This window comes from Serinus canaria, chromosome 6, assembly GCF_022539315.1.
Source record: "Serinus canaria isolate serCan28SL12 chromosome 6, serCan2020, whole genome shotgun sequence".
In the NCBI taxonomy this organism is placed as follows: domain Eukaryota; kingdom Metazoa; phylum Chordata; class Aves; order Passeriformes; family Fringillidae; genus Serinus; species Serinus canaria.
Genome location: NC_066320.1, coordinates 26033610 through 26055667, shown reverse-complemented (window position 1 = coordinate 26055667; position 22058 = coordinate 26033610). Strand labels below are relative to the sequence as shown.

Genomic DNA, 22058 nt, shown 5'->3' with positions numbered 1-22058 from the left:
TTATCTTTTTATGTGTTACTTCTTTGCTATTTTTTAATTGAACACGAGAAATCCCTGACTAAAAATAAGTCTGTGGAATGATGTTTGTATGTACCTGTCAGTTAAAACAATACAATTAGGATGTTGTAGATGACAGACAGTTCTGGAATAACCAGTACAAAGAACACTTAAAAAATTAAGATATGAAGGTCAGAAGATGATACATAAATGCTTCATCACATTTCCCAGATTTTTTTCTGTACTCACAGATCCTTTAGTTTGTAAGTAGAGGTTTAACTGAGCATATAGAGATAAAATGGCAGTTTGCCAACAGTAGGCAAGGAAAGAAGCCATCCTATATGGCAGCACACTGGTTTCCAAACTGTAGGTGGTAGAAACCACTTTGGAAACCTATTTCATTAAAGAAAGAATGATGTTCCTGTCAAACACAATTACAGTGTTCTCAAGCATGGCTGAATTGGATGTACCTTGTAGCAATACTTCAGGAAAACACCTTGATCAGGAAAAAAATGCTTTGGTGATTAATTCCATTGCTATTACTATTGCCTAAAGGGTTCTGACAAATGCAATGTAATTTTAATTAGGGAATTAATACAAATATATTCTGATAAATCTAATTGTTGGCATGAAAACAAACTGGTTTTATATTTCTTTTTTAACTGGGAATTTAAATGAGAGAAAAGACGTGTTATCAGTATTTAAGCTATTTTCCTGTTTTTATTCCCAGAAAACAAAATTAAACCCCAACTTGGATAATGATGTGAAAGATGTACTTTTTAAAGCCACAATTTGACATCATTCTCCATGAAGTCTGTTTTCATTCTGGGGCTCTCCCTCCCCCATGTTTATGCTCTCCTTCAATAACAGGAAACAATGCTACTCCTCACAAGCAATGGGATGTGATTGTGTGAGCACAGCTCAGACACCTCTTGCAATGGCTCTGCTACTCTGCACAGCTCCTGCCCCTCCCTCACCCTTCCACTGCCACTGTAGTTGTTCCAGTGATGGTTGATGAGGACTTCCCTTTCAGGTGGATCATTTCCCCTCTCTAGATCACTGCACACCTCCGTGATGAGAGGGATATCTTTTGCCACCAGCATGTTTTAACCAAAAAATCCCAAGAGAATGGTGTGTTTTCTTGAGAAGTGGGAATAAAATGGAAAAAGTGAGCAAGGAAGGCTCAGGTCTTCTTAAACCTGGTCTTTGGGCTTTGTTGGGTAGGGTTTTCAGGGACTGAATGTATTTATTTCAGCATTTCCAAGTGATTGTTTTTGAAGAGATGGAAGACTAAAACAGGATACTGGACAGGGCAAATAAACTGGTGGGTTAGAAGAAAAGTTGGATGGGTGGATTTTTATCAGGCTGTGAAAAAGATAAACCCCAAATTTCTTTCAGCTCTCCTATCCCCTTAATGCAGTCCAACCCCGTCTGCCTTAGTTATCCAGCATTATTATTTTATTGCTGTTTAAATATATTTGATTCAAAAATGTCACCTCTTTATGAACACATCAGTCAAGTAAGCAAGCAATGCCATAGACTAAAAAACACCACCTGTGTCTTATCTGAGGCCTGATGGTGTTTCAAATACTTGAATGTTTTCTAAAGATGTCACTTAGTTAAACAGTGATAAACTACTCATCTTTCAAGTAGAATTTCTGACCACATTGTTATGTCTTGCCATCCCTTGCATTCTTCTTGGCTGAGGAGAAAAAAATCTACTTTTTTATAGCAGTGGAAATCTGGAGTCATCCCAATCTCTATTGAAGTAAAAGGGAACAGAGTCTGTCCCATATAACACTTTGTATAGCACTTCAACTTCTGCACTGTGAAGTATCTAAAGTGGGGCTTGGAATGCTCCTTTCATTAAAAATGTAACATATTTATCAAGAAATTACATCAGCTTTAGAAAATATTCTGAAGGTAGTGCAAAGATAACAGATACCATTTCCTGAGTTTAGAATAGAGGTGTGGATAACCATAACTGCCTGACTTTAGGCATACCCTGCAACCTAAATTAACGTCTGAGATTAAAGTATTGCTTGAATTAACAGTTTTAATTAAAGGACACTAATAAGTTTTGTGCACTAAAAAATGGAATATGTTCTGTACCCCTGTACTAAATTTGAGAAAGTTGCAGTGCCCTGGCACCATGAAGACACACTCAGACATCAAACTCTAAGTGTCTGAACAGTGAGTGAAAAATGGGATGACAGGAGGAGAGAGGCCCAAGTAACCTCAGTGCACAAAAGTATCTGTTTGCTAATGAACTGTTTGTTTTAGACCAAAAGTTTATTATTGCAGTCAGTAAAGATATGAGTTGAATTGCACACACATTTTCTGGCAGTGTTGGTCAAAGTTTGTATTAAAAGGTTTTGAAGGATAAAAACTTCACAGTGAAAATCCACTTTGCAGCAGACTATTCAGGCCACCAGCAACAGAACTACAGAGAATCCCAGGAAATGGATTTAACACAAAAACCTGTTTTCTGCAGGTAGAATTTATTTTCTGGCACTGCTTTGATGATTACTCAAGATCCTGTGTGTGCCATGGGTTTTCATCTGCCGGTGGTGTTTGCATTAAGTTGTGTAACTGCTTCTTAATGCCTGTTACGTAAGGATGCAGAGATTGCAGCTCCCTGAGGTGTCCTGCACAAGTCACAGCTGATAGTGCGAGCCTGCTTCCAAAGGCCACTCTCGGCCGAATGAATTTTGCATTAAGTGCTCCCTCCTAAGTTATGTGCTCAGTTAATACAGAAGTGTGGAGTATAAGCTCAAGTAGGGCTCAGAAAGTGCCTGTGGTCGTCCTGTAGTAGAGTACATAAATTTTGTGATATTTATACCATACACCACACTGTGATGCAGCTTTCCTGGTCAAGGGGGGAGATTTGCTATTGGATTTTTGCCATGCTATGATTTTACCCCAAGGATCTCATGCTATACCAGCTGAAATACAAATAACTTGTAGATAGAGAGGAGATCAGAAGACACACAACATTCATGGAACATTCAAAAGAGGGGGTTTAAAATTTATTTTATACTAAGTTTACTGTTTTAGCCTTTTTATTTAATTTTATATGGCTAAGTCAGGATCCGTATGGAGGAAAAAGAGTAAAGATATCTTGGACACTGCACTAATACAGAATGAAGTGTAAAATGGAAGAAATTAAGAGAATGCAGATGAGAAATCTCTGTTAAGCAAAAATGAAAGTTTAAATCAGAAGGATTGTAGACACAGTTGGAATTGAAAATGTTTTAGCTATAACATTACCTTCTTTCCTTCTCTATCCTTAATTTAACACCTTTCTAAATGATTCATTTGAACTCCCATAGCAAACACAAGTTACATTTAAGGCACTTCTTCACTGGAGGGCTCTACCAGGTTATATTTACTAGTGTGATCCTCTGAAAGTGCACTCCTTACTTTGTATGCAGCCTCTTAAAATTCTGAATATTAACTGACCACAGGGATATCACATATATCTATGGTCAGGAAACATCTACATAGGGTCCCCAGAGGAACAGAAAAAGCAGAGAAGCAAAGACACAGTGGATCATGCTACTGACCACAAAGTTGCAAAATGGCACACAGACTCTTTAATTGTGCATTATTCTGCTTCCAAATATTCTAAGTATAGACATGGATGATTTTTTTTCTCCACATCTGCCTTTTTACGGGATTTAAAAATACCTAGATTAGAAAATAAATAACATTTCAAAATATATTGGCTCTTCTTTTGAGGGCTGATCAGAAGCAGATAAGGTATCTATGCCAGTCCTTGAAGTATTAGTTAAAATATAGTAACCAAGTTATTTTTAGTAGCAGGTATTGCTTGGGTAAACAAGCTATGAAATTTTGCTTCATGTTTCATCATACTGGGTAGGATAACTGATGATACCTCCTGGTCCATACATACCAATGATCTACCAGAAAAGCTGAAACTGAATGAGGAATGGTCAAAAATGTCAGATGATGCCATAATGTAGGTTGGACTTGGGGCTGATTTTTGCAACATATCTCTTTTGGAAGGCTGCTCCAGAAATAACTTGCTAAGTGCACAGGAGCCTTCTCCAGTTTCCAATCTGGCTGGTGCTTCCCAAGTATTTTTTATGCATTAATTTAATTAGCACATTCTAAGCAAGTAATAAATACAAACACTAACTATTCACAAAATTGTATCTGAGCAATGTCACAGGTGAAAATGCACAGAAAGTTCTGTGAAACGTGAAAAAAGTTTGTGGGGAAACACAACTGAGCTTGATTGGAGAAGCTCAGTTTAATCTCAGAGACACTGCAGTAGCTCAGGATGAGAAGAACACTTTTTGCAAGGAAGAGCAATAGGCAAATTCATGCCCAGTATATTTTGACCACTAAAGCAGATTTCTGAATGCACATTCAAAGTGCACTGGTCTGCTCACTACTTTTTGTATTTCATATTATAAATATAACATAATTGTTGTTGTTGTTGTTATTGTTAAATTTACAAACTGAAAGAGGGGAAACTTTGTTTAGATATTAGGAAAATGTTCTTCACTGGGAGGGTGGTGAGATACTGGAAGAGGATGCTAAGGGAGGTTGTGGATGCCCCAACCCTAGAAGAGTTCAAGGCCAGATTGGATAAGGCCTTGAGCAATTTGGTCTACTGGGACATGTCCCTGCCCATGGTAGGGGTCTGGGTACTAGATAACCTGTAGGGTTCCTTCCTAACCCTTAAGATTCCATGAATCTATTACACCAGTATAGTCAATCCATGACATTAATTAAAAAGTTCTGTCAGAAAATGCACAAATGGTTACCTGCAGTTTGCTAATGTTTTTCCTCAGAAGAAATAAGACACTGTGGCTTCAAGAGGCTCCTGTTCTTGTCTTTCAGCCTGAGCTCTACTGCCTGTTAACAGCAATTCTAGTTTACCTGAACTACTGTGACGCTTTCAGTAAATCATGCTGATAAACAGGTGCTCAAATTTGCTCAATTTTTTTATGCTGGATGAAATGTTTTTTCTTTGTAACTTTGTGCCTCTGAAAGACAGGGCTTTTAAAGCCAAAAATCTGATATAATCTTCACTTGTACCTCAGGTAAAGTTGATGACATTAAGTTGATTACAAAGGCACCAGTCACTTCTCTCCCTCAAAAGACCTGGCTCAAAACATGCCTGTCCTACAGCTTGGGGTACTTTGCTTCTGGAAATATTTAGTCTCTCTTTGTAGGTAAAGGTAAAATAAACAAGAACCCTCCAGAAACCACTCTTGCTTTATTCATCCTGTAGAAATAATGAAAGGGGAAAGTGTAGTAAGAATAAAGTCAGCATGTATGACACACCATTATCCTAAATCTGAAAGAGCTGTGGGGTGACTTAGTCCACAAGCAGCTTTATGCATCCAGCCTGTCATGCTGTGACCCATGCAAGTTTCCTGAAGCAATGGCTGGTCATGTGTGAAATACCAAGATAGTAATATGTTGTGTTGTTTTATAAAGGGGAAAGACAGGACCTGACCTGCAAAAACATCACCTTCTAGAAAGTGATTATAACCTTTCCAAGGCCTCTGCCACCTCACGTGAACATCCTGCAATAACTATGCAAGATTTTAGGGTATACAAATAAAAATATTTGTGTTCTCATTAAGGTATAAGATACTTAGGAAAGTATTAGGTTATGCTTCAAACAGTGAAAAAAAAAAAAACTGTGTAAGATTTTATCATGATATGAACTGAATATCTGTAATTTAGTAACTGAAAAAGTAGACTTTTGCTGGGTCAGTTGGTATAGTTTTGGTCAAATGATCACCCACAGTTTTTGAAATCTATCATTGTAATACAAGTTCAATGGTTGGCTGGATCTTAGGACTTAAGGACATTTTTCTGCAGTTCCCAGATGCAAGAGACACATAAGTGGGAGTGGGAAAAATGCCTTTGGAAAACACACTGTGGGAAAATTGCTCAACATGATTTGAGTGTCAGAATTGGAATGTAACTGGTGTAGCCAGATTAGTGCAGAAAGAGGGCCAGAAGCAAAAAACTGCTTTTTGTCAGGGTTCTCAGTTAATTTTGTCATGCTGAGACATCATTTATAGTTTGCTTTTTGTTGATTGTGTTCATAGATAAAATTTCAGTTACATAAAATTAGTTATGTATATCTATGGAAAACTAAAGCATGGAGACCTTCTATTTTTTAGTGAAACTGACTTAAACAAAGGAAATACATCGAGACATCTATGGGGATTTTTAGTTCCTTTGTGCTTTTTGCAAAGCCAAAATCAGCAAATCTATTTTGTTTGCTTGGATAATCTGGGGAGCAGGGAGTGTTGCCCTTTGTAGGTGTCTCTCTGTTCATCTATATGAGATAATCACATAAGGGATTGGGAGTGTAAAGCCTTCATTGGAATATGTGGCAGACTGCACCAGGACCATTGCATCAGAGCAGAATGATGCCCAGACACTTTGATAACTCTGCCAGGTTGTTTCAGAAGATGTCCCCAAAATTCTGTGGAAATTTCCCAACCATCAGGTCTTGTGTCTTTCACTGCAAAGGCATTAAGACTCTTCCAGTATCCCTCCAGCAATGCCTTGATTATGGTCTCAAATACCTGAAAATGAGGGGAGGGGTGGGATATAGTCCCAAATACCTGAAAATGAGGGGAGGGGTGGGATATGGTCCCAAATACCTGAAAATGAGGGGAGGGGTGGGAAATCATATGACTCAACACCTGGGTCACACAATCTGTTGCAAAGCCTCTGGTGCACAGTTGTTGAAAGAGCTGTCTGTGATCCCAACCTGCAGTATCTACAGTACTTTACAAGATGTGACAAGTCCTTCTAAAGCCAACAGCTGCACAATAGAGCAAAACTGAGCAGTGAAAAGTGCCTCCTTTTGAGATACTGATGAAACACTTGCCTAGAACCTCCTATTAATTAGGGGGTGTGTTATTCTAGAAAAATTCTCAGTTCTGTTACTCAAGGATAACTCACAGAAAATTTGATAAAATCACAAATTTGTGATTTTTCTAGGAAATGCCATTTTTTTTCAAAATGGCCCATACTGCCCTTAGCTCTTAGATTTCTCCATTTTCTATTATATTCCTTGCTTTCTTTTTTTGGAAGGGTAGCAAGCAGTTCTGGATTCCTGGAGAGGGAACTAGATGAGAAGAAAGTCTTTGCTTTTTGCAGAGAAATTGACAAGAACAAGTTTATTTGGCTTGACAATAGTTAGTAGTGAAACTTGAAGTACCTGCAAATGCAATGTATCCTTTAAACACCAGAGTCCCCCACACAGATCAATTTTTAATGATTTACAAGTGGATAATAATTTGGAATAGCTAACTACTTAGGGCCTATATGCAGTAAATTATTTGCTTCATCTGTTGTTTTTTACATAAAATCAGCTCTTGGATAGAATGTCAGCTTTGCAAATATCCTCAAGAAACAAAAGTGGAAAAGTGGAACCACCCTTATAATACATGCCCCTTGCTCACAGCAGGCAGGGGGAAGCCTGTATTGTTATGGCAGATAATTGCTCAAGGCACAAGTATGGGAGAATCTTGTTCCAAATTCTGCCATTCCTCATTGCTAAATTTAAAATTTTGGCAAATCCCTTTGGATAGTTAGGATTTTCTGACTTGTACAAAATGCAAGTATGTGTGTAATTTCTTGACAGAAAAATGGTGCTAAGTTTAAAGTGTAAAAGTTAGTAATAATGGTTTTAATTCAGTTATAGCAGATCTTTTTGTTAGAACAAAAGCCTTTTTTGTACTAATGTGAGTAACAAGTTCAAGGGAAAAGCTAGGAGCAGCTTGGGCCAAAATGCCCTTATCTTTTCAAAATTACAGAAACACAATATATTTCATAGGAGAGAGTCACTGTACTCCTAATGAATTTTGTATTTGTTCTCAAGATAAGGGCAATGAAATAGAAAAGAAAAAAATCATTTGTCTTGAAAGGAGATATTAAGTATACCCAAAGCATTTTTACATACAATCTTATCAGCCCATTTTGTGGCCACTTGCCACTCTCAGATGCTCTTAATATATTGTATACCAAAGGCAATAATGCTGACACTGAGTTCTGCCACTGCCAAACTGCATATTCATTATTGTTCATAGTCATGTGAGGTCAAGTTCGGTCACTGCAAACAAAGAACCTTTGTCTGGATCTTTACTCCCTCCTCACACAGTTTTTAGTTTCCTAACTTTTGTAATGCTCCCCAAGTTGAAAGTTTCTTTTTAAAGAGGATGCTCTGTACTCTTTTGTAAACATGTCTCCATTACTAAAAGTGACATCATGGGAATCGCTGGAAATGAGCTCAGAGAACAGAGCCAGGGTAGAGCCGATGTAAAAAGAAGTCCCCTTGTCCCTGCTCCCTCCTCCTCTGCACAGAATTGTCCTGCAAACAGGTACTTTGTTGAACTCTGCTGGAAGCTTCGTGAGGAATTTAAACATAGGAAGGACTAATCATTATTTTAGAAAAAAGAGAGTCCTGCCAGCTCTTTCTCCTCTGCAGGCTGCTATGCACGAATGTGGTCAGCAGCTTATTCACACAAAGCCAGGGTTCTGCTCATTTGCCATCATATGCAAATCACCTCCCTGGACTCTTTGGCACGGCAAACACTTCAGTTTAAGGACTTTAAAAAGATGGATTGCAAAACACAGGCATGCTCCCGCTCCTACTGAGATCAGTGGCAAGCTTCCCATTGGCTTCAATGGAAGCAGGACAGAATCTCCCTTTTCTGAAGTGAAAACCCAGCAGTATCTGGGCTTTTTGGAGCACATGCAGCTCTGAAAGTCTGTTCCTTCAGGGCATTCCAAATTTTTTCCCATTTGCTTGATTCCATGGCAACACAACATCACCATCAAGCTTTCAATACTGAAATGAGATTTTACTACTAAGCCCGAGGATTTATACAAGTATAAAAAGAGCTTGCTAAGCTGCAATTCCCATTAGACCAATTCAGGATCCTTTTCAAGTGAGTGACAAAATTATCTCTGGATTTATTTTACAATAAGCCAAGATTTTTTTAAGGTTAGAAAAATGGGAAAATTGCTCTACAATCATGCAAGAAACATTCTTTCATTATTACACAGAATCAATATGTTTAAGTAAAACATTGTATCTATTTACTATTCTTTTCAAAACAGTCTAAAGAATAGCCTAAGCAGTTTTCTCATAAATGATACTAAAATCAGACTCTAGAGACTGCACAGAACTACAACAAAGCCACTAAGGTTTTTCTTCTGATTTTTGTGTTACTTATATCACAAAAATAACACTTGCAACCAGAAAAAAAAAATACCAGTGTAAAAGTGTACAATGAAAAAACATGCCCAAAGCTTCATGTTAGCTTTTAAATGTACTATAGTTCATATTTAATAGAGGGAAGCAAAGCTGGCTTTACACTCAGTGATTGTTTGCTCTGAGTTACACCGTAGCACACTGAAAACAAGTCCCCTCTTTGATCCCCTATTTTTATGAGTGGAAGGGGAAAAATCAATAAAAAAAATCTCCACACCTAGAGAAGGTTGTGTGTATGCAGTATTAAGGGTCTTTTATAAAGTACCTACTAAAAAACTCACAAACAACAACACAAATGCAGTGAAACAATTAAATTATTCAACATCAGGAAGAATTTTAAGGGCCTTATGTTTCCTGCATTTTCGTAGGCTTGATATATAATTTCCATCTCTGTTATATTCAGTTTTCATGTAATCCAGCTCTTGAATCATCTCCTTCAATGTCATTTCTAAGATGATTCAAGCTCTGACTCCCCTCACTGCACATAGACTCAGGCTGGAAGCAATGATCAGGATGTAGGCTGCAGCATTTTATTGGGACTTTGCTTCTGTGATCTGCTCCTTGTACAAGGAGAGTTACAAAACCACAGGATGTAACACTGGAATTCACTTTTCTGAGTGGAATTCAGAGCTTCCCCTTTTGATGCTTCCAACACCTCTGGGTCAAACCCTGAGTGTGGGATGTGGCCCTGCTGCTGATCACCAGATCAAAGACACAAATACTGGAGTGCTTATTGCCCAGAAATACAAACTTTATATGAGTTGTATATTTCATATTACTACATTTCATAGTTGTACACTTCTAGCCCATATCTTATTGTATTTTTTATTTTGAAAAGTAGGTGTCTTTTGTTCCAACACTCACGTTGCAACAAAATAAAGTATTTTTCCTTGCTAAAGGAGGAAAATTCAGACTCAAAATCCCTTCTGACCCACAAACTGCAGAGTGCTCTTAGTAAACTACCAGCTCCAATACTCCAGTGGTATTCCCTGGAGGCACTCAGCTGTGGGAACTAGGGCAGTTCTCCTATGCATGCAGCAGTTAGGTTTCTGTCTATCACCTCTTACGCATTTTCTTTTATGTGTGAAAGACAGTTGTAATTCCTACAATTCTCATTTGTAATAATTTCAAAACATCTAGTAGGAAGACCTCAAGGGGAAAACTAACACCTTGTACCACTTAAATCTCTAAGCAGAGTATTTGCATTCGTACAAACACTGTCTTTTATTTTGTCACTTTTTTCCTGTATTGCACTGCTGTGATTTGGACATTCAAAGAAAAAATGTAGGCACGAGCCTTCCTGCTGAGCTGTAACTCAAGCCACAGAGAAACTGTCTTTAAATAGCCCAGGAATGCCAAAGCCAAAAAATACTCTCGCCCTTGTCTGGTTACATGCAGCAATCTCAATCAACATTTACTTTTGCGCTCAGTAAAAGGCAAACTGGCACTGCTGCAAGGCCGGGTGGGGAGATCGATACCTGTCCCGAAACTTCCGCGATTGCTCGCAGCGGCAACTCTGAGTCGCTGCAAACCCATTTAAAGACCACTTCACATCACTTTTCCAGCGTTTTCCTGTTCAGCAGCTTAGATTTGAAAGCTAAACAGCCGTGAGTCGCTGCTCTCTCTGGGCTGGGGGAGGAGGGCGATGGAAGCAGTTGTTGAACCATGCGGCGGCTGCGCCAGGGCCCCGGCAGGGCTGGGCACGGCCGTGCTGCGAGGGCTCTGAGGGCGGCAGGGCAGCGCCGGGGCCCGGGGCAGGGCAGGGCCGCGCCGCGGGCCGGGCGCTCAGGAAGTCGCGTCAGGCGCGGCGCCGCCGCGGGCCCGGAGGGAGGGCTGGGGCAGCAGCGGAGCCCGCGGTGAGCGCGGGCCCGAGGCCGGCGGCCGTGCGGGGCAGAGCGGTGAACGGCGGGCAGCGCTCACGGGCCGGGCGGCAGCTGGAGGCGGAGCGGGCCGGGCCGCGCGGGCGGTGCTGCCCCCGGCGGCGGGGCGGGGCAGCGCAGCGGCTGCCGCGTGGCGGGAGGGGCGGTGCGGCCGGGGCAGCGCGGGGCAGCCAGCGGAGCGGCAGCAGCAGCAGCGGCGGCGGCGGCGGTGGCGGTGTGGTAGGGCGCGGGCCGGCTGAGGGGCGGCGCGGGCCGGGCGGCGGGCGCGGGGCCAGGTGGCCTTGGGGAGCCTCGGCCGTCCCCGCGGCGCTCCGGGGGTCGGTGCCGGCGGCTGCCTGCGGCCGGCGGCTGCCTGCGGCCGGCGCCCGCCCCTCGCGGCGGCCGGGGAGGCGCGGGGCGGCCCCTTGGCAGCGGCGGTGCCCGGGGCACTGCGCACCCCCACTGCGCTCAGCGCCGCGGTTTTATTTATAGCAGGTCTGGTGAGCGGCGGGGCTGGAGCCCGGAGCGCTGCTGAGAGAGCCCTCGTGAGCCCGGAGCGCTGCTGGAGCCCGCGGGGATGGCGGTGGCCGGCAGGTGAACAGCGCCAGCGCCGCAGCGGGCGCTCGGGGGGCGGGTTGGCTCACAGGTAGGTATGCGGCGGCTGCTGCTGCTGCTGCTTTTGAAACAGGCTTTTAATTGCGTATTTTTTAAAGTTCATATTTGTATATACCGGTGCAGCCAAGGTCACCTTGAGCACGAGCGGGACGCATTTCGGTTCCAGCATTTGAGGTCTCTCTAGGCAATTTTTTTTGTGTTTATTGGGAGGGTTACGTAGTAATTTGCCTGAGGACTAATTTAAATAAAAGGCGGATTGAATGTAACAGCCAGCAAAGATGAAGGGATGACTTCGGTACTTAGGCTGTGCAAGGATATGCATGGTCTGCACGGTTTCTTCTACTGGCTCCGACTCCAGGTTGTAGTGGAAGCTCTGCGTGCACGTATTACGGGATGGATTTGTGGCAACTTAGGGAGGGCACTAGGAAAGGCAAAAAAGGTGGACTAGAGTTTTAGGTCTTGCTGTTGCAGATGTTAGCTTAGGATGGGAATAATTTTGTTCCTGATGGCCCACAGCTTGGCCAGGATAGAAATTTCCTTGCAGTGACAGATGCAAGAAGAGGTATTGCCTCTTTACAGTTTCTGTTGGTGAAAATGCTGGGATTCTTATTTCAGTGGCTCTCAATAACAAAGCAGTTTAATTTGTAGTCTTTTGCAAATACACTGTACAACACTAAGTTGTTTTAGTATGTTTACTATTCCTTTTACCTTTGGCCAAGGGAGAATTATTTACTGTGCTCATTAGATGAGCTACAAAACTTCCATTTCAAAATAATTAATCAGGTTGAGATTTCTTTACTGCTCTTTAATCCCAAAAGACTGAAATGTCACTTGTCAGCAGCATTTTCACATTTGGAGGTGTGCTTTTTTATAGAGCACTCCTTCTTCGCAAGGAATTTGCAAACTGGTTTGACTACAGCTAGACCAGATACGAAATATATTCTGTGAGATAGGATTAGGTGAGAACATTAATGACAGTTTTTGTAGATCATAGGTGTCCTTGAGAAGCAAATTATGAAAGAGCAAGGTCAGAGTGCAAGAGAATAGTAAACTTAGGAAAGTGTCTGACATGCATATCCTTATGGCTTCAGGGTGTAAACCATGCGGTAAAGAGCAGTGGAAAATTACAAGTGGACTATAGTGACCTGTTAAGGAAAGAAGAGCAGGGCTAGAAAAGCATGCAGGATGCTGGTTGGTGTGCTGTGTTTTTGGAAGTCAAATGTGCTGGGATTTTTAGCATATTAAAATCATGCCAATTTCTAGCCTCAAGGAAGCATCTTTATAACTGAACTTTTACTGAAGGGTGAATACCAGTTTGCTAATTTATTGCTAGATGCCCATCACTGAAATTAGGTGTGTATTTCTGTGCATGCATATAAATACATGAATATACAGATAAAAAGAATATATATATGTATATGCACACATGTTATTATTTTGCAGTTTGTGATCTTCAGTCCAATTCCTGTGTCATGGATGAAACTGCTTTGTCCCTTGGAACAATAGATGTTTCCTATTTATCCACCTCAGCAGACTGCAGCATCAGTAGATGTAAGCATTCCACTGAAGAGTGGGTAAGTAAAAACTGGGAATGTTACTGGCCCTTTTTATCTAATTATTTCTTCAACCTGAAGGTGGACTTTTTATTGTTATGAAGAATGAAGATAAGGAATTATGTCTCTCATGCTTGATACAGTTTGGTTTTAATTTAACTTGAAACATGAGGAGGAACATACAGTTCAATTCTGTGGCAAAGAGTAATGTTGCTAGAAAAGAAAAATCCTGCCAAACTCTATTGATAGTCTTACAGTCGTCTGGTGTGATGTTGCTAATCATTTTATATAGAGAGAATCCCATTCTGGAGTAGCCAAAGTCAAACAGAAAGTCAAACAGGAAGCTTGTTCCTCTTCTGGGTGATGTTGTTTAAAGTGTGCAGGTGAAAAGGAGCTTGATGCTGAAGTTGCAGTCATATAGGCATTGAAGCTGGAGCAGGAGTGCAATCCAGGAGGCAGAAAATATTGGTGGATATAAATAAGGAGCCTATTAAAAGTCTGTGTCCTCCATTGAGTGAGTCTTGGGATTTGGAGGGGACAAAGGAGACATCAGACTGGTCTGCGTGGAGCCAAAAGAGCCACATGGGGACTGGGGTGGTGGTAGATGGTTTAGCAGCATAGGTCAGGAGGAATTAGACGTGGATCTGGAGAGGAGGAGCTTGAACTTGATACAGAAGAAGAATTGGAAACATGGCCAGAGTTGAGGGAAAGGGCAGATGTCTTGGCAGCTGGGATTTCTATCTAGCTAGATCTAAGTTCCATGGAACAGCGAGCTGCAGTATCAAGAGGTCTGTGAGAAAGTGGAATAAGGGCAGGCAAGTCAGAAGAGATAGAAAAGAGGTTTTGTAAGAGAATGCTGGAGAGGTATGTCAGGGGTTGGAGGCAAGCAGAAGGAAGATGACATTGTTACAAAGTTGGTTTATTTTGGAGTTAGTATTAAAGGAGGTGGTAGAGGAGGGATTATGGCAGGTTTAACATCTTGATACTTATTTCAGATGGAAGAGTTAGCCTTGGAACATTTGCCAGTTTGTGCTGCTTGCCAAATGTGATACATGCACAATTTAGTTTTTAAGCATTTTCAGCATTGTTTTTGACTTTCTGGGAGTTTCTCACTGGGCTGAATATGTGATGACCTGCATTTGTGTCTTCCAGTCTTAGTTCTACCCTATTGCTCTGCCACATAAAAGTTCTATTTTAAACAACATTTTGGTTTTGGTTTGGTTTGTTTCTGTAACTTTTAACACTGGAAGTAACTTTCTTAATAAAATATGTGGTTTAAAAATGGCAACCCAGTTCTCATTCTCAGTCAGCAATAATTCAGTAGACTTTAATGGAAATAAATCAGGATACATAAAATAAAATACACTTAACTACAGTTTTTGCATTATGTCCTAACATAGAGAATGAGTTCTGTGAACGCAGTCACTCTGGGTTTTTTTGTTCTGTAATCTTCAGATAGACAGTGTAAATTTGGAGAAGTCACAGGGGTTCCTTTTTCATATCACTCTGCTTGGAACTGCTGAAAGTGCCTACAGACTCCGTGGAGTTAATATTTTTGGTACATTGAGTCTTCTTGCAGCTTTACAGGGTGATATTCAGTTGAACTTGAAAATACATTGTTCATATTGCAAGCACCTTTACATTATTGAGAATGTAGTGTACTGTTAATTTCTTTCGGTTTTCTCAGCTGGCAGTTTCTTTGGTGTTTCTTAAGTACAATTATCATTCCTTTCAAAATTTTGTGTGTCAACCCATGCAGCAATGCTTACATAACTACAACACTGAGATTTTGCTTTTATTTTTTTAAATTTTAGAGAAATGTTAGAAAAAAAATTGTGCTTTACATAATTGAGGGTTAATTTTTTGTGTGTCTGACAGCTCCTCTTCCTCAAAGCTTTGCCATACACAGCAGAACACATATTTCTGCATATTTTCACAGTGGTCTTTTGTTCTGCAGGGAGAGTGTAACTCTCGTCCCACTCTGTTCCGATCTGCCACTTTAAGATGGAAGGAGGCTCTGCTGAGCAGGAAAAGGCCGTTTGTGGGACGATGTTGCTATGTATGCACTCCCCAGAGCCGGGTAAGAAGATTATGGAATGGATTATGTTTGACAATAATGCATAGTTGCAGTGTAATGAAGTTGCAGTAGTTTCCTTACTTTCAGAATTAAGGTCACAATGTTTTTTACTTTGTGAAGTGCTATAGTTTTTCACTGTTGTTTGTGGTTACATTTAATTTGTCACGGAATTAAAGGATGCCACACGCCTGTTTTGATGCTTAGTCTCCCACCTCTCAGTGCAGACTTACTCCTTGCACAAAACTCTCCAGCTCTTCAGAATTACTACTAGGAAATGGGATAGCAAAATTATCTAGTGTGTTAGATTAATAATAGGAATTTGGAACATATAAAAGTGTGAGAGTTTGCTTTTAGGACACTTTAATTTTCTATCCACAGAATAAATACAGTTTGGAAGCTAAGCAATATGCTTCCTTTCCAACTTGCTTAGTCCTATACTTGTGAGAACAAGTAAATTTTCTATACCTGACTGATTTTCTGCACCTGCCTCTTTGCCCAGCCTGGAAACAGGGACTGCCCGTTGTGATAGTGGGGATATTTGTCTACTGGGAACAGTGTCAGGATGGTGGCTCTCGAGAAGTTGTGCAAGCTGATTTAAAATGTGAACTTTATTGAATGGCATTGGGCAGGCTTTCTGTAAGCTCAAGATGCAAAATGCTGATAAATGGCACAATACAATTTGCAACCAGTTCATCATGTAATTTGGTTATGTGTACACCCTGAGCTTTAGATTGCACTCGGTTGCAACTTCATTGGCTGGGCTAGAGGGAAAATTTGCTTCCCTCTTTGACCAAAGAAAAGTTATTTCACTCTGTTCCTCTCTGCCAGAACAGAAAATTGCAGCAATGACATACAAATGGGGTATAGAAATCCAGATGCACTGTGAAGGCTGAGAATGATATGGGCAAAAAGACAAATAATTAGATAAACTGAGACTACTTCAAAAAGACAAGTCAAGTGTTTTGACTTGCAAAAAGGTGTGTGTGAATCCTCAGCTTAGAGCTTTATGCATTTAGTAATTAGCCTGTTAGTAATTAGGCTGTTCCTCTCAAACTGGGAATTATGCTTTAAAAATAAAAATCCTGTTCTGTATTTTGTCCATTTGATAGGAGACTAATTAATATCCTGAGATCCCACTTAAGAAAGGAGCATGACCTATTAAGCCCTTTGTTGCCTTCTGCTGTAAGGAAAAAAATACCATCCTTGCACAGCCAGTAACAAAGATAATCATCTCATTAGATTCTAAATACTTTTTTTGGAGCTGCCTTATTCATTGTTTTTCTTAAGAAAATAAATGAGTGAGGCAAATTTCCTAAAGTGTGCTGACCATACTAACAACTTGCCAATACTGAGAGTGGAAACTCTTGCTTCTCCCTCTCATTTTTCTTCCTGCTGTCCTGAGGGCTGATCAAGTTCACTAACCAAGCAGAAAACTACCTGCTTTATTAATTTAGTCTGTCTATCTTAGTTTTTTGTCTTGTCTGCCTGAAGTTGGGATGTTAAAGGGTGTAATGAATGCTAGAGGTGCTCTAAGAGGTGAGGCATAGAGATCAGCAGGAAAGGCCAGGATGTGGTGGTAGGAGCTGGGCTGCTTCTTTGTGCCAGCAGGGAAATCCTGTATTGGCTCAGTAGGTTTCACAGAACCCCATACTCTGCCTGACACAGGAGTGGAGAGGATTTAAATAAGGAAAAGCTAAAGTGTAACAGTACTGCTGGAGGATGAGTTTTGCAGTGAGGTTTAACCTGACACTGGGAGCCAGTGGTATGGACAGGTATAGACTGGCATTCAGTGCTGCTGTACTTTGTTGCTGATTGTTTGGGAGACCAAGAACAAGTCATCTTCTCTTTACCAGAACATGTCATCAGCTTATCACATCCACAAAAAGTCACCAGTGTATAGTCAAAGAAATTAGCATACCATTCAAGTTTCCTCTTAAGACCTTAGAGCAACAATTGGTTGATTGTACAGCATAGTTGTGCTTTAGCAGGGAGCAGAAGACTCTGCTCTCACTGTAGCACATAATGTCTACCTGATTTGCAAATGACATAGGACAGTCTTATATTTTAATTTTGTGGTAAATGGTATGTCCTAAACAAAATACAAACAAATGACTCTTACCTGACTCCCATTGCAGAATTGGTGGTGAGGCTGTTTTGCAGCTCTGCTCTTGCTGGTGACCATCTTTCTCCTTTGCTGTCCTTTTTTTTGTTTTCTTTGGCATGTACAGTTCTAGTAGTTTTAGCTGTAGTTCACTGCTGGCAAGGTACCAGTTTTATAATTACATATAGAAAGAAAGAACGGTAGAAAGAAATCAACCTCTTCATCAAGGTATTCACTTGGGCTATGGAAGAGTAGAATTTAGGTCTTCCTGCTAAGGAATATTTGTTGTGGAAGTGCTCTTAAACTCATCCCAGTTAATACCTTGGCATGTGGAGTTGTAACAAGGCTCTACAAGGCTGGACTGAGTTTGTTGTTCAGGCAGAGCAGGAATGTGGAGATTTGCAACCTAACCATGAATGGATATCCTGACCCTTGGGCTGTTGTTACACGATGCTTGTTCTGCTGGCAAACCGGATGCTACAGACTGAGCATCAAGTGCTCATGGTTACAGTAATGCCCAGTGTGGCTTAATAAAACTCTGTCTCAAAGATAAGTTCTGTTTTATGACAAGTTCTGGTTTACATTACATCAGAATCTGCTGAAATGTTGTGGCTTGAAGAGTGTAACCAGTGCAACCACACAGCAAAGCCTAGAGAATGCTTTGAAAGTATTGGACTTGGGAATAGTGATTAGAATTCCATTTTCATTTTAGGAGTTTGTGTACTGTCTAGGCACGTTCAACGCTTCTTTGATTTTGGCTTTGCATATAGTACAAATGAAAAACATTGCATTATCTTAAATGTTATGATGAATGCAACAGACAAAACTATTTTTATGTAATGAAATAATCCATCAATCTTTTTTTTTCTTGGTTTTACAGGATAACTTCTTCAATTCTAGTATTCCTTCTCTGGGTCTACGTAATGTCATATATATCAATGAAACACATACCAGGTATTGTAGCAAGTGTTTCTTTTGCTTTTAAAATTCAATGTGCTCTGATTTTATGACAGAGAAATCTTTATTATGATCTGGACTGAATTGATATATATTGTGGTCCTAAAATGCAGACATTTGGTGCTAACTTCAGTAATGTGCTTGTTAAATCTGGCTGTGTGTATTTGGGAACTGGGCAAAGTCCTCTGGTCTTATAGACAAAGAGTGCAGGGATCAAATGTGTTTCACAAAAAACCCAGAATTTTTACACAAAAAAGATTCTTTCTCCTTTCATGCAAATGGCAGCAGCATCTGTAGCATAATATTGAGGGCACCCAATTTATTCCCTTATGCAGAATGACTTCAGGCTGCCCTTTAATTTACTGAGCAGATCTGGCTCACAAGTTAGGTGTTGACTATTACCACTTATGGCAATTAACCTGAATATGTCTTATGAGTCTGTCTCTTCTCTGCCTCAGTGGCAGAGTGCAGCTTCTGAAAAGTGTGGTATAAATGAAAAAAAATCTGAAAAATGAGGATGGGTCTTTGCGCTATTGGAATCATATCTTGCGTTCTGGGATGAAGATATTGGAATTGCACAAAAATATTCTGTTCTTTGGAAAGTTAAAAATGCTTGCTAAGTTTTCCTTACAGTAATCATTAGCATAAGTAGGTCCTGCAGTATTTGTTGAAGAGTCAGTACAAACAAAGAGAGGCCAGCAGCCTGAAAGAAATGAGCCAAAGTGTCTGAGGGAAAGAAAGGCAGCATTGTGTGTGCTTGAGAGGGAGAAAGCTAATGTTAGAAGCCGTTCTTTATTAAATTTGTATTAATTATGTTTTTTTTAAGAGCTGAGTTTGTAGTTTAGAATACAGAAAAATAACAGAAGTACTGTTTAACTTTTAAAAAATCAGTTTCAAAAGTCTAATGCTTGAGTGGTTTGGAATGGTCAAAGTTACTTGAATTGGAAGTATTAGGAGAAAAAAATATGGGTTAATGAATTATTCTGAAATAAACACATCTAGCTCAGAATAGTGAGGAAGTATACTGTGAAAATGGGCAATTTTAATGAAGTTCTTATGTCTCATGGGGCTACATAGTCACAGTTCCCTGGCTTTAGAAAGCAAGAGAGGTTCTCTTTAACTGCCAGCATGCTGTAATTGTACTTATCTGAGGTACAACTGCCAGTTTTAAATGTCTCTTGTTTGGTCCACTCTTTGTCATTTTTGTCTTCTCTTATTGCTACATGATCAGAAAACAGATTTTTCCAATTAAACTACATTATGTGTAAGCTGTAAAATGAATGTAGAAGCCTTCATACCTTGACAGATCCCTGCAATAGCTGTGTGCTATTCTGATATGTTCATAGTTACCAAAAATTATTGTTGTCAGAAAGCATATCCTTTTCTTTGCTTTCTAGAAAAATCAGTAAGGCTCTCAAACTTTAAAAAGAAGGGGGATAAAGGAAAAAAACAGTTAAAACAGGGTCACCAGTCTTCTTCTCTGACAGCACCAATAGCTGGTCTGAAAATTTGTGTGATCATTTCATGCCACTCTGTGCCCATGGTTCGTGCATGTGCACCCATCTTAATTACAGTTCACTCTAGGGCTTTGGCCTTTTGCAGTGTAAAAGTTCTGTCTCATCTTTCCTTGCTGTTTTTAACACATGTATAAATTTACTGAAGTGTGTTAGGGAGGTTTAACAGCCAAGATCAGTAACTCGAGTGATGACAACGGGTGAGACGTTGGCAGGGCTCCAGCATGGAAACCACCATGAGCTTTGTCACCCACAGTTCAGTTTGGGACACTCACTGGAGCAGCAGCCAGGCATTGCACCAGCAGACCTCAGGATAGGAGTTTTGCATAATACTTACTGCTCTTAGAAATTACTGGGCTTAGAAATTGCCAGAATTTAATTTTTCATCTTGCTGTTAATTCTGCTCCATCACATCAGCTCTGCTGTTTGGGGGTTCCAGGTGTTTGGTTTGTGTAAATGGTGGCTTGTCCACTGCTGGCCTGGTAAATGAGGGAGGTGAAGAGAGAAATAGTGATGAATAACCATTGTGGGGGAAGGGGTGTAAGCCATTCCTCTGTCACAGGCATCTTCTGTGATGTTTGATATTCCAAATAACATTTTCTCAGGTGATTTCTGCTTGTATGACTGAAAGAATAGAGGACTGGTTTAATTAAAAAAGAAGGCTCTGTCTTCATAAGTTACCTTAAACACTTGAATTTTTAGTGAGATTTATTGATTATTTTGTCCTTATACTCTTGCTAAAACTTTGCTAGGAGAAGGAATGGAGAAGACACATAGGATTGGGTGTTTAAAGACACTGTGAAGGAAGAAAAGCTAACTAAAAAAGTGGGTTTAGTTTTGATGGCTAATGCAAACATATTTTCAAAAGTGTTTGTGAGAGTTTACCCTGTGCTTACGTGAGCAGCTTTCCCAAGAGGACTTGGTGTTCTTGAAGAAGTTGACAAACCTCTTAGCTGGGCATTTACTTTCCTTGGTGGAAAGGGGCACCAAATTGGAAATCAACACTATCACCTTTTGTGGCCTCGCTGACCTGGGTGCTGGTTCTAGGGGACAGACAAAATGTATATGCTGGTTAGATCACTATAGTCCTGTGATAATGTGGGTGTTTTAAGGCCATTGTCTCTGAGTTGAAGGGGTGCAGATGTTGGCTCAGATGTTCTGTGCTATGCATTAGTTGTTTCATCTATAACATGAAGATATTGGCAATTTACTAGGAGAAGCAGAAGCTTTTAGACAACCATTTATAAAATTTTACTTACTTTTGCTTCTTAATTGTATTTTTAGTTGTTTTTAATGCTATTGTTTTTGGAAGCAAAATATATTAAGGATCACACTGAAATGCCCTTCATATTTTTGTAGGTACAGAGGGTGGCTGGCAAGACGCTTTTGCTACGTCCTTTTTGTGCAAGAGAGGGATGTTCATAAGGGTATGTTTGCCAAGAATCTGACAGAAAATGTGCTGAATAGTAGCAGGTAAGATAACACAAAATTAACAATTTAAAAAATTTCTACTACATTAAAATATGCCTTCATTTAGAAACTGCAAGTTTCAAAAATCAGACTATTTAAAATACTAGTAGATGCAGTATCTTTAGCACAGCTTTCAATTTCTGTTGGAATAGTAAAAGAGGGGAGTTAAGGATTACAAGATTCTAGAGATTACATTCTAAATGAACGGTGTGTAGTGGGGGAACAGCAGACAGTACACAGAAAAATAAATTGATACATGAGAGCTCTTCAGACTTCTGTTTATCTAATTAATGTAAGTCATTACCACTGGAGTCATACTGCAGTCATCAGAAAATGTCAGTATTTCAGAAATAATAGGAAAGCAGCATTTTGGAGTGCCCTAAAAGTACACCTGGAGAGTGCAACAAAAAATGGAAAAAGGCTGTAGAATGGAGTATCCAGCCTTAACTTTTTGTAGCTTGTTTTCTGTTTCACATGCCATTCTAAATGGCATCTTGAGCCCCTGATCAGCTGTTCAGGTATCAGTTTTCCTTGAACACAAAGAAATTCAACCACCTGCTTGCTCCTTGAAGCTACTTTTGTCAGAGGGCACACACTACCTACATTAACATTGCTAATTCTCCTGAATTTTT

General features: G+C 40.2%; 1 protein-coding gene across 9 annotated transcripts in view; it reads left to right on the top strand.

Moving 5' to 3' along the window:
- GPAM (glycerol-3-phosphate acyltransferase, mitochondrial) overlaps positions 1 to 22058 on the top strand; it is a 47127-nt gene that overhangs the window by 5727 nt on the left and 19342 nt on the right. For 2 of the 9 annotated variants that reach the window (XM_030240901.2, XM_030240906.2), the window contains exons 3-7: positions 11632 to 11785; positions 13198 to 13328; positions 15265 to 15387; positions 18366 to 18439; positions 21316 to 21429. In XM_030240901.2, coding sequence (XP_030096761.1) covers positions 13227 to 13328; positions 15265 to 15387; positions 18366 to 18439; positions 21316 to 21429 — 413 coding nt within the window. In that variant the 5' untranslated portion in view covers positions 11632 to 11785; positions 13198 to 13226. Of the gene's footprint in view, positions 1 to 10457; positions 10888 to 11334; positions 11380 to 11631; positions 11786 to 12009; positions 12113 to 13197; positions 13329 to 15264; positions 15388 to 18365; positions 18440 to 21315; positions 21430 to 22058 lie in introns of those variants that run through there. The other 7 variants (XM_030240904.2, XM_030240902.2, XM_030240907.2 and 4 more) reach the window with 7 other exon arrangements.